Raw genomic sequence first — 18,254 nt, forward strand, 5'->3', positions numbered from 1 at the left:
GCCACAACTACAGAGCCTGTGCGCCACAATTACTGAAGCCCACACACCGAGAGCCTGTGCTCCGCGACAAGAGAAGTCACCACAATAAGAAGCCCGCGCACCGCAACTACAGAAAGCCCGTGTGCATCAACGAAGACCCAACATAGCCAAAAATAAATAAAATTAAAAAAAAAAAGACTATATCTTCCTGGTACCAAACATCAGGGTGAGGATTTCAATATTCAGTCACTGAGATGTTTCAGAATATATGAATAGAGGGCATTATGTAGCCCTATGCTGAAAAGGTTTTCCGTGTTGTCCTCATTCCAGAAATTCCAGAAGTTTGGACTTCTGTATAAGTTCCATCCAGAAATTTGGACTTCTGTATAAGTTCTTGTCTTAGACTATCTTTACATAAAATAGAGCAATAGTTACTTCATTAACAAAGTTTAATGAGGATTACAATGCATAGGTCCTTTGAAATAATTTGATGAAAGAGATGAATTCAACATATACTGCTTTTGCTTTGAAAACAAAACACGCACACACACTGAGTTTTAACATGTTTTTCATAGAAAGTGACTGATTGATTGTCTCTTTTTTTAGGTGGGTGGCAGACTTATGTGGAACCAGTATCGTAATTATCCTCGCTTTAACTGGGTATGTTTTTCAGTTGGAAAGCATTTTTCTACTGTTCCTAAAACTACTTTAAAAATTGGCAGGTATCCCTTTAAAGGCCATTTGTATTGACATATTTTGTCTACCTCATAGAAACTTTTATCTAAGCTATAAGATTGATTAGGATATTGTACAACATGAGATGCACTGCAGATTATGGCTAGCAGAGAATCAAAAGAGATAAAAAATATATATTTATTTTGCTCTAACAAGTAGAGCAGTACATTAGAAACACTGTATTATTAAAATCTGCATTATAAAAAACAATTGCTTTGGCTTCCCTGGTGGCGCAGTGGTTGAGAGTCCGCCTGCCGATGCAGGGGACACGGGTTCGTGCCCCGGTCCGGGAAGATCCCACATGCCGCGGAGCGGCTGGGCCCGTGAGCCATGGCCGCTGAGCCTGCGCGTCCGGAGCCTGTGCTCCGCAACGGGAGAGGCCACAACAGTGAGAGGCCCGCGTACCGCAAACAAAAAAAAAATTGCTTTAAGGGGGCCAGAAGTAATTTTTTTTTTCTTGTGAGAATTTATTTTTAAAATTTATTTTTGGCTGCCTTGGGTCTTCGTTGCTGTGCACGGGTTTTCTCTAGTTGTGGTGAGCAGGGGCTACTCTTCGTTGCGGTTCGCGGGGTTCTCATTGCGGTGGCTTCTCTTGTTGCAGAGCATGGGCTCTAGGTGCGTGGGCTTCAGTAATTGTGGCATGCGGGCTCAGTAGTTGTGGTCTGCAGGCTCTAGAGCGCAGGCTCAGTAGTTGTTGTACACGGGCTTAGTTGCCCTGCAGCATGTGGGATCTTCCCGGACCAGGGCTCAAACCCGTGTCCCCTGCATTGGCAGGTGGATTCTTAACCACTGCGCCACCAGGGAAGTTCCTCTTGTGAGAATTTTTAAAAATTTATTTTAATAGCTGTTATTAAAATGCCACAAGACAAATATCACAGAGCAAATCCAGCATTACATTACCCTGAACTTTTGCCCTTGGTAGCTCCATCAACACTAGTGTGTACTGCTAACATGTGTCTTACTAGTCCTGTTTATCTTTATTACCCATTGTTATGGTAAACAAAGCACAAGGGGACTTCCCTGGCAGTCCAGTGGTTAAGACTCCGTGCTTCCAATGCAGGGGGTGCAGGTTTGATCCCTGGTCGGGGAACTAAGATCCCACATGCCGCACGGCACAGCCAAAATTAAACAAAACGAAACAAAGCACAAGGCCACTGAAAACAGCTGGGATCCCATAACCTGGCATTAGCTGCAGATGACAGTAGACTTAAAAGCAATAGGAGCAAAATAAATCATGTTGTATAATGATCAGAATACATTTTCTCCAAGTCCTGTTATGGATATATGCCTGTAAGAGACATAGCTGTATTTTTTTTTTTTTGCGGTACGTGGGCCTCTCACTGCTGTGGCCTCTCACAGCTGTGGCCCCTCCCGCTGTGGAGCACAGGCTCCGGACGTCCAGGCCCAGCAGCCATGGCTCACGGGCCCAGCCGCCCCGCAGCATGTGGGATCCTCCCGGACCGGGGCATGAACCTGCGTCCCCTGCATCGGCAGGCAGACTCTCAACCACTGCGCCACTAGGGAAGCCCTGACATAGCTGTATTTGAATTTAAAATTTAAGACAGTAAATTTATTAAGGTGGTAAGACACTCTGTCCTAAGTAAATTCGTAACCTTCTTAAGTAGGTTACGAGAAATAGATTTCTTGCAATTGAATGTAGCAAGTTCTAATGATTATAATTTCTCACTGTACTTGTGAAACCCAGTATCTGTTACAAGTAGATAATTAAATTCTTCAATTTAATATATACAACTTGCTAAGAATTACAACCGAAAGCAGACTATCCAATCATTGGGGACGGTAAGTTTGTTTTTAGCATTAATACTCAATTAAAATACGATTTACTAGAGAAATCAAGTACTCATTTGGGTATTAGCAAGATAAACCATTCAGCTTCAAGATTCTATGATTCTAAGTTTCTAACTTGCATGTGGGCCACATACCATGACTGTCTGAGAAAGAAAACGATTTGCCTCAACTCACTACCATCTATAGCGTGCACAATTGAAATAAAAACTGTTTATTGATGCTTTAAAATGAGGGCATAACAAGCACAGACAAGTTATTCACAGGACTGAAATCATATTAATGATGGTACAAAATGAAATTGTCTCAATAAATAAACTGAGTTTCAAACAGGATTTAATATGAGGAAATACTGCAAAAATGTTCAATGTGTACATGAAACTTTGGAGGCTGACTTAAGACTGCAGTAATTATATCATGAGTATCCTCTTACATGTTTAAGTATTTTTTGTCTTTTAAAGTGCTTTCAATTATATTTCACTGCATTCTCACAAGAATCCTCTATGAAGCAGGTAAGGAAGATTTATATTATCTTCTTTGTTCAGAGAAGAAAACTAAAACCCAGTGAGGAAAATAGGCCTCCTTGTAAATTGGTGGCAAAGCTGTTCTAAGCCATGTGGATGACAAAAGCCACTCAGATCCTAGCCAATACATGGACCTTTCTTGACATAGAATTATTTTACTCAACTTCTATAGATAGGCCGATATGTATACTTGTTGAAAATGAGTTTTAGTTGAGGACTCTCTTGCACTGGAAGACAAGCAATTTTTAAAAAATGGGAAACCATGAATAGACAAGAAATATTTAATAATGAAAACAGTCTAAGGAGTTTGGCTACTTAGAAAAAAACAGAAATGAAATTTTATACTTAAAGGCATTACCATTATAGTTAAAAGAGCCTTAAAATAATGTTATACATTCAAAGCATTATTATAACATTGAGCCTAAATACTTGAGTTAACAGTTTACTTGATCAGATACAAGATACTGTAAGTAACCATGACTGAGAGAATTTTCATGGCAGATTTAAAACTGAATATAACACCATGGTATTAAAAATAGCAGTGCCTGGATAAGACATAGGTACTGCAGAAAATCAGTACTGCAGACCACACCAATCACTGAAATCTCCTCAAACCCTTTTTGAAAGTAAGCAGAGAATCTTAAACAAAATACTTACCTGTATCACCTCTGCTTTGAAATATAGTCATGGCTTCAAGATTTAATGCACATACACCCCTCATGAAAGCTTTCTTCATGGAATCTTCAAAGTGCTCTTTTTCATGCTGCATCCTTTGGATCTCAGCTTTTGCATTTTCCAAAGCTCCAGATAACTAAAATCAGGAAAATTTTTAAAAAGAAGAGAAAAAATTGAGACACAAGGAAGAATATCTATTGTTTAAAAAAAAAAAGAGACTTACGCTGTGAAGTTATTTTTGTGTGAAATACTAAAATCACTTTACCACATACCTCTTCTGCTGTGTCTCAATTTATTTTAAAAGATGCATCTAACCTCTATCGTCTCCATCAACAAACCATTTTCATTCCTAACCATAAAGTCAGGGTTTAAACAAAGGGAATTTTACACCAGTCCCAATCCTGATTGATGTGTTCTAATTATACAGAATGATGTTATTTCTCACCATAAAATTTTTATGTAGGATACTAAACAAAATATATTAAGAGCCCCAAACAGCCCTCACCCCTTCAGAAAAAAATAACTCAACGCCTGCAACAGTAACAGTTTTTTTTTTTTTTTAACTAGATGTTATCTATAGAATTTAAAGTGCAAAGTGCCATTAGGTACAACACTTTCCCACAGACCAAATCTAAAGGGACTGCATGGGACTTCCCTGGTGGCGCAGTGGTTAAGAATCCACCTGCCGATGCAAGGGGCATGGGTTCGAGCCCTGGTCCGGGAAGATCCCACATGCTGCAGAGCAACTAAGCCCATGCGCCACAACTACTGAAGCCCTTGCGCCTAGAGCCTGTACTCTGCAACAAGAGAAGCCACTGCAATGAGAAGTCTGCGCACCGCAACGAAGAGCAGCCCCCGCTCTCCGCAACTAGAGAAAGCCCAGCGCAACAATGAAGACCCAATGCAGCCAAAAATAAAAATAAATTAAAATAAATTAAAAAAAATAAAAAAGGGACTGCGGTTTTGCATGTCATTTTCAATTGCAGAAAATTATCTGCATAATAAAACTTTAAGAATTTAGTGTTATAATGATGAAAAAATTTTTTTTCCTCTTAATATTTGATTTCAAGAGGCCTACTGCATTCTTTAGTATGGTTTTATTTTCATTTTGGGTCTCAAACGTTTTCCCATGGAAACAATGTTAATATTATTGTTATAAGTCTAAATAACTTCAATTTATATACAAACACTTTATACCAACATTATAAAAACACAGTACACTTAAAATAACATCAGGATAAACACTTTTGTTTTTGGTCTTTATTTCTGGCTAAATAAAGGCCAAAAGAAGCCTAAGAAAGTATGCTTTCTTAGAGATGTAAGGATCTGTGGCTGATTTACATTTCCAAGAGAAATGTACATGCAAGAGATTTAACACAGGTTTGGAGGTCAAAGTTATAACTACTTAAAAGAACAAATAAGTCTGTAAGTCTGACGAGTACTGTTCGTTCCCAGTAGTCTCATTTGAACCCACACTGCACTGAATGAAATTGGAGAAATGGGTTACTCTGCCTAACTGTAAACTAAGAGTGAGTGATGCTACTCATCTTTTTTACTTTTATTAAAAAAGTGAAAAAAAAAGTTTACCACTGCAACTTTGGCTTCATAGTCATTGGAAATCTGGACACAGACTTCCTCAGCTCTTGCTTGGCAAGCTCGTTCCACCACTTCTTTCCACTGCTTCTGTACTATGGCCCGCCAGCCTCTCCAGACTTTCTTCAGTAAAGTTCTCTGGAAGTACTGGTCAGCTAGTTTACTTTCATAAACCTAAATGAAAGTAATATACAACCTCAAAAACACAGTGGACTGGTAAAATATACTGGCGGTAGTAACAAAAAACATCAGCCTGCGGGAAGCAGGGTACATGCATTATCATTTAATACTGTGTAATCGTGTTCTTCTCGTGTGCAGATGGGAGGACAGGCTTAAAGAGGTTAAGTAAGCAACCTGCCTAGGTCACACAGGCAGAAAGGGAAAAGCCAACCTTGCCTCATTCCAGAGCCTAAGCTCTTATCCATTACATCATTGCTTTATGCAACTAATCAAGGTAGGGGGAAAACAAAAAACAAATGAAAGAAAATGAGTTAACTTGCCCCTTGCCATCTTGGTTATGAATTCGCATGACCTTTTAGCTGAAAACAGGGCTAGGAGCTGGAAGGCAGGAAGGGTGGTGACTGTGGCTCCAGATGGCCCTGCTTCCTCTACAGCTTGGTGGCCACCACCACAAGCAGATTAATTTAATTTACATACTTGACCATCGTATTTAGTACCAAAATGATCCTAGTAGGAGCATATGCTATTCTTCTTTTATCAATGAATTTAAATTCTTTTGAAGGAGCATATCCAATTTTTGATTTTCTTAAAAAATTTTTTTATTCAAAAACTGATGGCAACTTCAACTATTTCAACTAACAGTTGAACATATTCTCATTATGTCACCCAATAAATAACTTTCAAAATATGACTCAGTTTTAAATAGCTCTTTTAAATATGGTTAATGTAGATTTAATCTATTGGGATTAATTTTAAAAAAGAAGCACTAATAAGTATTCTTAAAGGAGAAATCCTATTCCATGACAGTAACAGCCTTTTCCTTAAATATTAATCTCTTGGAACTAAATGCACAAAGATTACTCCATGACTCACATGGGCATCATATATAAAAAAATTATATATATATATATAATCTCCATCCCCTACACTCTTTGAGTCTCTGTATTCTGCCTTCTTGTGGGATACATATATACTTTCATACTTTTCTACTTCTGATACAATAACTTACTATTCTCAGCTTATATTTATACTGATATACTGATTCAGCTCACTTTTTTTTTAACATTTTTATTGGAGTATAATTGCTTTACAATGGTGTGTTAGTTTCTGCTTTATAACAAAGTGAATCAGTTATACATATACATATATCCCCATATCTCCTCCCTCTTGCGTCTCCCTCCCTCCCACCCTCCCCTCTAGGTGGTCACAAAGCACCGAGCTGATCTCCCTGTGCTATGCGGCTGATTCAGCTCACTTAATTAAAATAAAAGATATTCAAGTTTAAATTATATATAAACTAAGGATAATTTTTAAAAAGCTTATGGACATGGATTTCTTTAATTCTTATTAAGGCAAGTTATGCAACAAACATGCAATTTTATAATTATAGTATTGCCTCTTTATGAAGATGATATATTCAGGTATTTTAGAAGTAGAACTAATATAGGAAACATATGATATGCTAAAGGTGATAAATTCATGTGATTACATCTGAAGTCAAATTTGTTAAAGGGGATTCCACCACCAGGACATCTGTAATTTAGGTACAGTTCTTACTAACCTACTATGAAGTAGAAAATGATATATCAATAAGTCTATAAAATATAAGAAGTATTTTTTCCCAAGCCATACCAAAAATCAAGTTCCTTTAAAACAAGAGTAACATTAAATTGTTAATTCATTTTGACTTACTAAAAAAAATCTTTCTTTGACTTGAACAAGAGTTCTAATACATGATTCTAAATGCTTCTGAGTTCAGAAGTCTAATAAGTGTCAGTCAGCTTTTCTTTTTCACACTTACGTCCTGTCTGGATTTGACATGGCTGATTTGCCAGCGGAAGAATGTTCTCATCAACTCTATCCTTTCCTTTTGCTTGCCTATGGCATGAGACAAGCTAGAAATCACCTGTAAACAGCAATTAGTAAAAGGGTTTTTTTATATATCAAAAAATGCTAGAGAGAATACTTATGGATCACTACTGTATTCATCTAGTTAACCTCATTAAAAAACTTTCCCATATGAATACACTACTTATCAATGAATGAAGGGGAACAAAAGAGGAAAGAAATCTTCATTATGTGTATCCTGGTAATAATCAATAAAATGTTTATATACAGTATATGAAAATTAATATGATCACTGGAATTTAATTCAAGAAAAACAACCATACATTTGAGAGTTTTACTGTGTATACAAAATGTTTTTATTCACTAGACTTGAGGGCAGAGACCAGGTTTAAAATATCTTTCTAGCCCCTAAATACCTTCAATACCTTGGATTAGAAGTTTCTCAATAATTGTTTAATGATTTTCTGGATTCAACAAACTCATAAAAGCAAATAATTGTTACACTTTGATGTACTTTTTCAGTGATATTATTCCTGTTCTTTAAAAAAAAAATCTATGAAGGCTTTTAAATCCTGAAATAATTTTTTTTTTTTTTTTTTTTTTGCGGTACACGGGCCTCTCACTGCTGTGGCCTCTGCCGTTGTGGAGCACAGGCTCCGGACGCGCAGGCCCAGCAGCCATGGCTCACGGGCCCAGCCGCTCCACGGCATGTGGGATCTTCCCAGACTGGGTCATGAACCCGCGTCCCCTGCATCGGCAGGCGGACTCTCAACCACTGTGCCACCAGAGAAGCCCAATATTCTTCTTATAAAGAACTGAGTAACTGAAATATATATCTAAAAATGGTCCCATTAAAAAGAGATTTGGTAAATTAGGCATATTTACTGAGAGACATTCTGGTTCTTTAAATAATTTTCAAAAGTGGAAAAGGGCAGGAATTCTAAGATACTAGTAATAGTCCATTAAACTGTGTAGTGGCACATGGCTGTTCACTTTATTTTCAAAAACTGGACATGCATATATACTCTTTTTGCGTGTGACACTTTTGAAATAAAAAAATTAAATTTAATAAAATATTTTAAAACCTTAGGAGAGAATTTTGAGGGTAACAGAGAAAATGACTGACATTAGTATCTATTGTTTCAAAAAAGCAAACTACGTAAAATGATCAATTTTACATTGCACCCTATAACACCCCCAAAAAAGTATATTTAAAAAAACCAATAATCTTATCTAGTTCATTAAAACAGTGAGTGCTGCATCTGCAGACAAGTAGCTGAGGTGTCTGCTGTGAGTCCCTCTTCTCTGAAGGTCACCATCCTCCTGGGGGAGCTACAGATTTGCTGCCCATCTGCTTTGTTCAAGGTGCTGTTGGGAAGCACAAAATTAGCCCAGATTTGAACCCTACTCTCAAGTTCTTAAGAGGCTGACAGAAAGTGAAATAAACAGTGCTCTTGTGCTTATCAACAAAATGAAGGACTTCATTAATGAATAAAGACGTATAACAGATAGAATGTGGGATACTTATGCCCCTCCGAAAGGATGGTTGAAAATGTGGGTAATGCTGGTTCCCTGACATTCTGTTAAGGGCAGTTAGGAAGAAAAGATTGGGAAGAAAAGACTAGTGTTCCCACACTTAATATGCACTCTTAGAGCACACAAAACGTGATGGCAAAGATAAAATGACGTGATCCTGGCACATTTAATGTGAAGAATAAATCTTGTTTCTATGCATCTATTTTTCTACCAGTTTCTGAAAATGATCTTCCCTTTGTATCTTGTAATGATCTAAACAATCAGTTCCTGGCATTTATTACCCAGCAAGACATTTACTGAATCTCAGTTAAAAAGCAGTATGAAAAAGAAGACCTCATCTTTTCTCCCAATGGAGACTTCATAGGTTTTTTGCAGCTCCTTCAAGCTGTTGATCTGGCTGCACAGTTGTTTTATATCTGCTGCATGCTTTTCTCTTTCTTTTTTCATTTCCATTCGGTGCCAGTCAATAAAATTAAGTCTCCATTTACTTAGTTCAGATATGATGTTTGTCTGAAAAATAAATATACTGACAATTAAGTAGTCTGTTCCTTAATACCGCTTCATAAAATGACACTGAAATTAAGAAAAAATTTTTAAAAATCAGAACAATCAACATAAGAGCTATTAAAAAAAAATCCACTAATGAAAACATCTGCAAGTTCAACAGTCACAGCTCTTCTTAGTTCACATTCACCATACTAAGGACATGATTTTTTTCCCTATTTTAAGTTACTTTGTATGAAACCTTAGTGTCATTAAAATATTTTTTAGGTCTCATTCATTAATAAACAGTTCCTTTGTTTACTCAAGGACTTAAATATCCATATTAAGGTGGATCAGACAAAAAGGAAATGCAGGACTATGGCCTAGGCTGAGCCACAGGACTGGGATATTATTTAGATAGAGATGAACAGTGGAAACCATTGGAGTTGATGTTTTCTTCCTCCAAATCATTCATCACAACAGCCACCTTACAACAAATTGCTAAGACTGATCCCTTTTCACCCTACTGACTGGCATAAATAAAAAGACCAAATAATCATGTTATCAAAAAACTGGATAACAGTATTAAAAAACTGGGTAACAGTATGGTTAACTGAACATAGGACAATTTTTAAATGGTTGGTGGTACATTACTCCAATGGACTTAACGCCACGATTAGAAGTATGAAACCTGTTCCCTGGAGAAAAATGATAGAAATTATACTAAAAGATTACTTCTAGAATTTAAGGTTCCAAATAATGGAGAAAATATAGATGCCACAAAACTCTCATGACCATAATTTCTCCACATATGTGAATACTCAGCTTAGTTTTCTCAAACTGTTTCAAAAGAACTGTCATTTTCTCCATTATATTTTAAATAGCAGAAAAACTGCCATTTCTGGATTACTTTGTTTTATTTAGAGGCCATTAACATCACCAAAATAAAAATCAATTTTTATTGATTTATCAGTTACATACTGTGGTTGCTATAAGAGTGGCTATAAAATGAATACATGTTGCTAAAATTGGGTCTTATGCTTCATATAAAAGGAGACATTTCCATTAGTCATAGGTACGATGTGGGAAAGGCTCAATAGGTGTCTCTCTCAGTCACACAGGCTGAGCCTTTCAAAACATCTCGAGAAGTTCAGTAGCACATGGAGAGCTGTTCCAGCAACTATTTAAAACCTTGCTATTCAAAGTATGGCTTCTGAACCATCACCTGGGAGCTTGTTAGAAATGCACCATCTTAGGGACGTCCCTGGTGGCACAGTGGTTAAGAATCTGCCTGCCAGTGCAGGGGACATAGGTTCGAGCCCTGGTCCGGGAAGATCCCACATGCCACGGAGCAACTAGGTCCATGCTCCACAACTACTGAGCCTGTGCTCTAGAGACTGCAAGCCACAACTACTGAGCCCACGTGCCACAACTACTGAAGCCCGGGAGCCTAGAGCTTGTGCTCCACAACAAGAGAAGCCACCACAATGAGAAGCGCGCACACAGCAATGAAGAGTAGCCCCCGCTCACTGCAACTAGAGAAAGCCCATGTGCAGCAACGAAGACCCAATGCAGCCAAAAATAAATAAATAAAACTAAATAAAAAAATTTTTTAAAAAGTGGTACAGGTCTAACTATGTGCGTTTCAAAAAAAAAAAAAAAGAAAGAAATGCACCATCTTGGACCATGGCCAAGACCGACTGAATAAGAAGCTGCAGTTTAACAGAATCCCCAGATGATTCATATGGATGTTAACAATTGAGAGGCATAGATTTAAGATACTGGACTGATCTAAGGCAACTAAAGTTTTTTTGTTTTTCTTTAACTTTTTAATTCAAAGAAAAGAAGAATAAACAGTGCAATCAAGAGCAAAACTGCTATACTACATATTAAACAATTGTAAGTGAACACTGTAATACCTTAAGACCTGAACTCCAATGATCAAGCACATTTTCCATCTTTTGAAGGTTTTCATCAGAAATAAGAAAATCGGTCCCAACTACTTCATGGGCATCTACAGGACTAGAATTAGACCTTGGTGAGGAAGAGTCAACTAAAAGATTCGAACTGAAGAAGTCCAAAACCAGGTGAGGTGACTTCCTTGGGGACGACACTGGTGATGACCCTAGAAGAAAAGAAAAGTTGGAGTGGTTAGCTAAATTGAAAATAACCCAAATTGGTAAGGAGTTATACTGGAAGCCTACAAGATGTCAGTTATCTATGGAGGCTGAGGAAAATGCAGAGAATGGACTTTCAGTGTACTGAATCTGGCTATTTTAAATTTCAGTATTGTCACTGATTTAGGACTGACCAGCACAAGAAGTCTCCTACACTTCCCTCCCCCAACCACAAATGACCTCTATCCCAAATAAGGATGTTTCATATACCTAGGTATAGCCTGAGCTGAAACTATTATCATTCACATCATCATATCAACATTTACTAAGTGCTTTTCATGTTCCTGTAATAAAAACGTCATAAGGATGAGCTCATAATACACACTACTCTAAGAAAAAGGTATTATTATCTCCATTTTACTATTGAGGAAACTGAGGTTTAGAAAGGGTTAAGTAACTGACCAAGGTCAGAGTGGCTGTATATAAGTCATTATTACTTTATGTAAAACAATGGGGTGGGTTTTAACACTACTAAAATTCAACACTATAAGAGACTAGTTTAGTTTATCAAACACTCAGTTGTAAGGCACCCTGTGAGCCTTCAACATATAGATGAGAAATATATGTAACTATATATATGTATGTACATATGTACATCACTCCCACCTCCTTCCCATGTACATGGGGGGTTGGTGTGAGAGCCAGAGCTAGAAAGAGAATTGGTATCTATCTTTAAAAAGCACAAAATAGAAAAGTTACTATTTTATCACACATGAATATTGGAATTACAGACTATTCATCATAACTTCTCATGTATCTCACACTTTTACTATAAGGGTCCTAATAATCAAGACTGAAGGGCTTTCCTCTTTTCCTTACTGAATGTATCAAACAAAGAATAATCTACTATAGAACTTGTTACTTAAAAGTAAATCTTTCCAGAATACTTTGCAAAAGGGAAAATCATTCCCTAATACATATATTTTGTGTAAAAAAAATTTATCAAAAAAATGGTTCAGGCTAGTCATACAATGAAACACTACCTACTTGTTCTGAAGATGGTTAAGGAACCCAAAGAAAAAGGCAGAATGACAAAGTACATGAATATTCTCTTTTACTACAATTAGATCTGCACTCAGGGAAAAAGCATGGCTCTGCTTTTTTGTTGTTGTTTTTAAATATATACTCACCTTTTAAAAAATAGCATCAACTTAAGAATGTGGGAGGCTCCAAGTCTTCCATTTATAAGTGAGAAAACTAAAGGATAGAGGCATTTCTTATATGGTGGCTTAAATGGTCCTTACATTAAATAACACTGAATCGGGCTTCCCTGGTGGCGCAGTGGTTGAGAGCCTGCCTGCCGATGCAAGGGACACGGGTTCATGCCCCGGTCTGGGAAGATCCCACATGCGGCGGAGCGGCTGGGCCCGTGAGCCATGGCCACTGAGCCTGCGCGTCCGGAGCCTGTGCTCCGCAACGGGAGAGGCCACAACAGTGAGAGGCCCACGTACCGAAAAAAATAAAATAAAATAAAATAACACTGAATCACATAGTAAGAAAAGTCTATTTTTATTATTCTACGTCAAAGAAGAAGTTTCAGTCTGGTGTTAGTATGCTTTTACAACCTCTTTAACACTTGCTAATCTCACCCTTCAACAAAGAAAAAACAGACTTCAGGCTGAACATATCATCACTACTAGTGTTCGGTCAAAATTTAACAACTTTGTTTTAGTTGCATTTATTTTAACCATTGCTTTATAATTGTAACAAGTATATATTATTTTTATGCGATAATCAATAATGACAGATATAAATTTTCCTTTTAAAATGAATTTAAGCTAAAAATGAATATATCTAAAGAAAAACACTAAATGATAGGACAGGTGGTATAAAGATGGGACAAAAGTCATTAAGTTTGTACATGGATGCCTCAAAGTTGGGAAATAATGTTCTGGTTTATGAAAAAAATTAAACTGGCCAAAATGATATCCCATTAAATCTTTAAAAATATCTGCCCTTTGGGACTTCCCCGGTGGTCCAGTGGGTAAGACTCCACACTCCCAACACAGGGGGCCCGGGTTCGATCCCTGGTTGGGGAACTAGATCCCTCATGCATGCCACAACTAAAAGATCCCACATGCTGCAACGAAGATCCCACATGCTGCAACTAAGACCCGGCATAGCCAAAATAAGTAAATAAATATTAAAAAAAAAAATCTGCTCTCTAATCTAGCAGTTTTAAGAAAAAATGCCACACATTATAATGCATTAACCTGTCTTAATTGTAGTATCTGGCATCTTACAAAATAATTTAATTTTATTTTTTTAAAGATTTTTTTGATGTGGACCATTTTTAAAGCCTTTATTGAATTTGTTACAATATCGCTTGTTTTGTTTTTTTGGCTGCGAGGTATGTGGGACCTTAGCTCCCCAACCCGGGATTGGACCTGCACCCCTGCACTGGAAGGTGAAGTCTTAACCACTGGACTGCCAGGGAAGTCCCCAAAATTATTTTATTTTATTTATTTATTTTTATAAATTTATTTATTTATTTATTTTTGGCTGCGTTGGGTCTTTATTGCTGCACACAGGCTTTCTCTAGTTGCGGCGAGTGGGGGCTACTCTTCGTTGTGGTGCGCGGGCTTCTCACTGCAGTGGCTTCTTTGTTGCGGAGCACGGGCTCTAGGCACGCGGGCTTCAGTAGTTGCAGCATGTGGGCTCAGTAGTTGTGGCTCACGGGCTCTAGAGCGTGGGCTCAGTAGTTGTGGCGCACAGGCTTAGTTTGCTCCGCGGCATGTGGGATCTTCCTGGACCAGGGCTCAAACCCGTGTCCCCTGAATTGGCAGGCAGATTCTCAACCACTGCATCACCAGGGAAGCCCCCAAAATTATTTTAAATAGTATTACTTAATAAATTAGTAATAATAGCATTTAAAAATCCTGCCAATAAGTAATATGCTGCAATTATTCCCCTTACTACCTGGATAATATTCACCAAGCACAAAGTGTTGTATATTAATAAAAATAAGCTAAGGAAAAGTCCTACCGTCTGTCTTTGAATGACTTGAAATATTTAAATCACATCTTTTTCCAACTTCCATCCTCGTTTCTCTTACTGCAGGGCTATTTCCTGCTGAAACGAAAGAGATTTTTCTTTTAATTAAACCTAACCAGTCTTATGTAGAATGCCTAATCACACACACCTAATTTAAGAAGGTAGCTGTACAGAAGTCAGATTTTAGAACAAGGAAAATACAGTATGCTGGGATACAGGAACATTAAGACAAAGAATAGGAAGAAAAAAAAAGTGTGACTTGAAAAGTCTTATTGTATCATTAATAAGCTCAATTCACCCAAAAAATATGGATGAAAAAGAATTCAGTCTACTAATGGCATTCAATTCACACTAAAAGAGTAAGTGGATGAATGACATTAGAACTTAGAAAAGCTGTCTTATCCTACAACACTGGATATTTCCGGGGCCCGCTGCTTTTCACTAGCTGCATTCAAACTAAAGTGACACCGGTTCCCCCCAAATAGGGACTTCTTTACTTGCACCTCAGAAACCTTTAGTTAATACATGGCGAAAAGGAAACTGGGAAAAAAAACCTCACAAGGATGGCTGTGTCAGAGGCTTACAGAGACTTTGCCAACTTCAACACAAGCAACGGCAATACCAAGAGTAAAGAGAATGGGATAAATTTACATAGTCCATTCTAACCAAGTCTGTGTGTGAATTAGGATATCTAAACTCACTGCCTGTTGTATGCTTAGATCTCAAGTCCTTTTTGAAAAGGGCAGAGCATAAATAAATGAATACTATCTTATTCATGCTAGAAAAGACCAGGGTTCTTAGGTCCAAAGTGATTGCTTTAAGACAGTATTCAGCACTTTGGGTTTGCTCAGTAGGAAGTGCATATAATCAAAACATGGTCGAGATCACTGATGGAGAATGAATAAATCCAAGGGTCATATCTCTTGAAGATCAACAGAATTTGGGCAGAAAGTGTTCAGTGTTAAGTACGTTTCAGTGTTAGAAGAAATATGTAGAAGAAATATGTTTTGAGGTTCTGGTCCTATTTGTTGATCCAGTGTCGTAGGCTGAGGAGCAATGAAAACTCCATGTCTACAGAGGGAGAGGAACAACAGACACTAGGGCTGTGACTTACCAGGAACCCAAGAGCCTGCTGGCTCTGACTAGGCTGTGTCATGTGCTTCAACAAGGGATCCTTGGAGTTATGCTTATTGTTGATAACTGCCCATTATCAGGGCTGTTTTAGGAGGGCTATCTGTGCCCCTTGAAAGAACACTTGTTTTGAGTGAGCTGTTTGGAATCTTGTATCAAATAAGGAACAGATTGGTAAAAGGAGCTTTATCTTCCTTTCTCTACCTTTCACTCACTCATCTATCAACACACATCCTGGTTTGTGTTAGTTCTCAATTCTATCAGTGACACAGTTCAAAAATGGGTTCACCTTTGCGGTAACAATCCAAACAGTCCTCCAGGCCCGTATAAATACTGCTGACAAAGTCCTAGCACATGGTTCGTGAACTTAAGGGGTTCTGAGGGCTACCTATAGACCATCTCTAATTTGGGGGCTTGGGCATTTCGTTTCCAGTGTCTCCTGGCATAAAACCATTGTAACAAGTACAGAGATGCAACATACTCCGTTGCTCTAATTTTATGACTTTTCATAAAATAGCTAAATGAAGTTCAAATAAAAATCCAACTGTTATAGAAGAGCCAAGAAAAACGTATTAAAATGTAAAATTTCCCCCAAATTATACACTGTTGATTGAGAAGAATCACTGGAGAAGTATTTTCACAATCAAAAGTCAACAGCATTAAAAAACTCAGTAACATCTTAAATGAAGAGACATCTCGAAAAATATACATAACCTGGATTTTGAAGAATATCATCAATTATAGTAGGAATTCTAATATCTGGCACCACTTCTCCCTTAGAATGAGACGGCTGTGAAGCACTTGATTCAATATTTGGAGTCACTATAGCATAACGAAGCAGTTCTTCATACTCTTCCTATGAGAAGCCAACAATAAATAATGTATTATATCCCTGTCACAAGGCACACTCAGGCAAAAGAATGTAAAGGCACAAAGATGTTTTCTACTTCAGTTCCCGAAACAGTATGCCCAAACGATAGTAAGGAATGTGTACTTTTGATTTATGTTTTTCATTCATCATTTACTCACTCTCTTGTAGTAAGTAAAACTTCTTAAAAACAAGCAAAAAATCCAACAAATATACCTACCCAAATTTCTTCTAGTGCTAAGGCCTTAGTACCCATATTCCTTCAGCATGTCAATTTAAAACGGTAACACAGATTACCTAGAGCAGTTTCCTGAAGCCGATCAACATCTACAACACAGAAGAGCCCTCTTTCAATTGGCAGCTGCTTGCAGGTGGGAAAAGACACGGCAATTTCTCTGCTTTTCTGAAATTTAGTTCTAAGATGCTGCTCCCAAAGACTCCACAACAGGAAGGTCTAGGGATGAAAAGTGGTTTTGGCTCTGATCAATCCCTGCTCCCACCCAGTTCTACAACAACCCTGAGTCTCCTTTCATATGTAAGCGTGGAAAGAGTATGAGAGATACTGGGAGAGAACGAATACTGAAGACAAAAAGAGAACACAGTGCCAACCCGCATTCTACCTGCTGGCACACCACGGCACATGCCAAAGGAGGATAAAAAAGCGCGCCATGAAGTGTAGACCTTACAGGAATATTCCTCAAGTTAAAAAAAAGTGGAATTTCCTAATATAGATAGTTAGATATTTGTTTAGCCAAACCAAAAAATTCTATCAGTGAAGTAAAAAATATACTGGAACTTAGTCTCCATTCAAAAGGGGTTGGTCACTGAGGCAACAAATATTCCTATTCAGGAGTAATTTCTAAGGATTTTATGCCATGGACCCAGAGAACGTCTTTGCAGTAAAAATGGGGGGAAGGTTTTCAAGAATATAAAATGTCATTATTCTAAAGAATTAATATTAGTTTTTCTGCATAAAAAGTTTAGTTCAGATACAGAAAATTCTACTATCATCATTGCATTGGTCATAACTGTCTTATTATTTGATTCACCTTCAGGATGAAGAAAAATGATGCTAAAAATTACCTCCTTGAAGTGTCACAGTAAATATCTGCTGAATTGAGTTAACAGAGATTCTGTCTAAAGCAAAGAAAGAAAGAACCTTACCTTAATAAGACCGTTATGATATGCTATAGGTGTTTGAAAATTAGCAACCCTTACTTTTTCCCTGTTTTCTATGAGCAAGAATATTTAACTGTCTAAACACACTCAAGTTTCTGGCCATGAATATATCATAGTGTCTTGTGTTTCCCAAAAGAATAGATGTAATTGCAGTCAGAATTCTGAAGTCAGAACTACCTTGTAGACTATGTAAGTAGTCAATATCAATACATTTCAAACTAGTTTCCAAGAAGGTACTTCAGGGAATCCACAATATTTTCTTCATATTTCATTTTTAAACTATTTAACTCTTTAAAAAATTAATAAAAGAGCATACACTATCAAAGGTGACATATATACTAAATTTTAACAGGCCAGAAGCTGTATATTATTAAATTTGTTTGTTAGTTGGAATAAAGCTCCTTCTGCCATTGATGTCAAATTCTTGTGAATGTGTCATAGATTGGAAAGGTTGTAGCCCTGTACAAGTTTATGTTTTGTTGTTATTTTAACTTCACACCTGTACACATCTGCTCAAGTAAGCTGTACAGGTGAGCACACAACTAT

General features: G+C 37.4%; 1 protein-coding gene across 5 annotated transcripts in view; it reads right to left on the reverse strand.

Annotated features, from left to right (window-relative positions):
- The window catches only part of POC5 (POC5 centriolar protein), a 36,352-nt gene that overhangs the window by 11,970 nt on the left and 6,128 nt on the right, over positions 1-18,254 (reverse strand). For 2 of the 5 annotated variants that reach the window (XM_060143142.1, XM_060143141.1), the window contains exons 3-9: positions 16,376-16,517; positions 14,522-14,608; positions 11,279-11,484; positions 9,210-9,386; positions 7,294-7,398; positions 5,307-5,486; positions 3,702-3,855 (exon numbers count right to left, since the gene is read on the reverse strand). In XM_060143142.1, coding sequence (XP_059999125.1) covers positions 3,702-3,855; positions 5,307-5,486; positions 7,294-7,398; positions 9,210-9,386; positions 11,279-11,484; positions 14,522-14,608; positions 16,376-16,517 — 1,051 coding nt within the window. The remainder of the gene's footprint in view (positions 1-3,701; positions 3,856-5,306; positions 5,487-7,293; positions 7,399-9,209; positions 9,387-11,278; positions 11,485-14,521; positions 14,609-16,375; positions 16,518-18,254) is intronic. The other 3 variants (XM_060143144.1, XM_060143146.1, XM_060143145.1) reach the window with 2 other exon arrangements.

The sequence above is a fragment of the Lagenorhynchus albirostris genome, chromosome 3 (assembly GCF_949774975.1).
Source record: "Lagenorhynchus albirostris chromosome 3, mLagAlb1.1, whole genome shotgun sequence".
In the NCBI taxonomy this organism is placed as follows: domain Eukaryota; kingdom Metazoa; phylum Chordata; class Mammalia; order Artiodactyla; family Delphinidae; genus Lagenorhynchus; species Lagenorhynchus albirostris.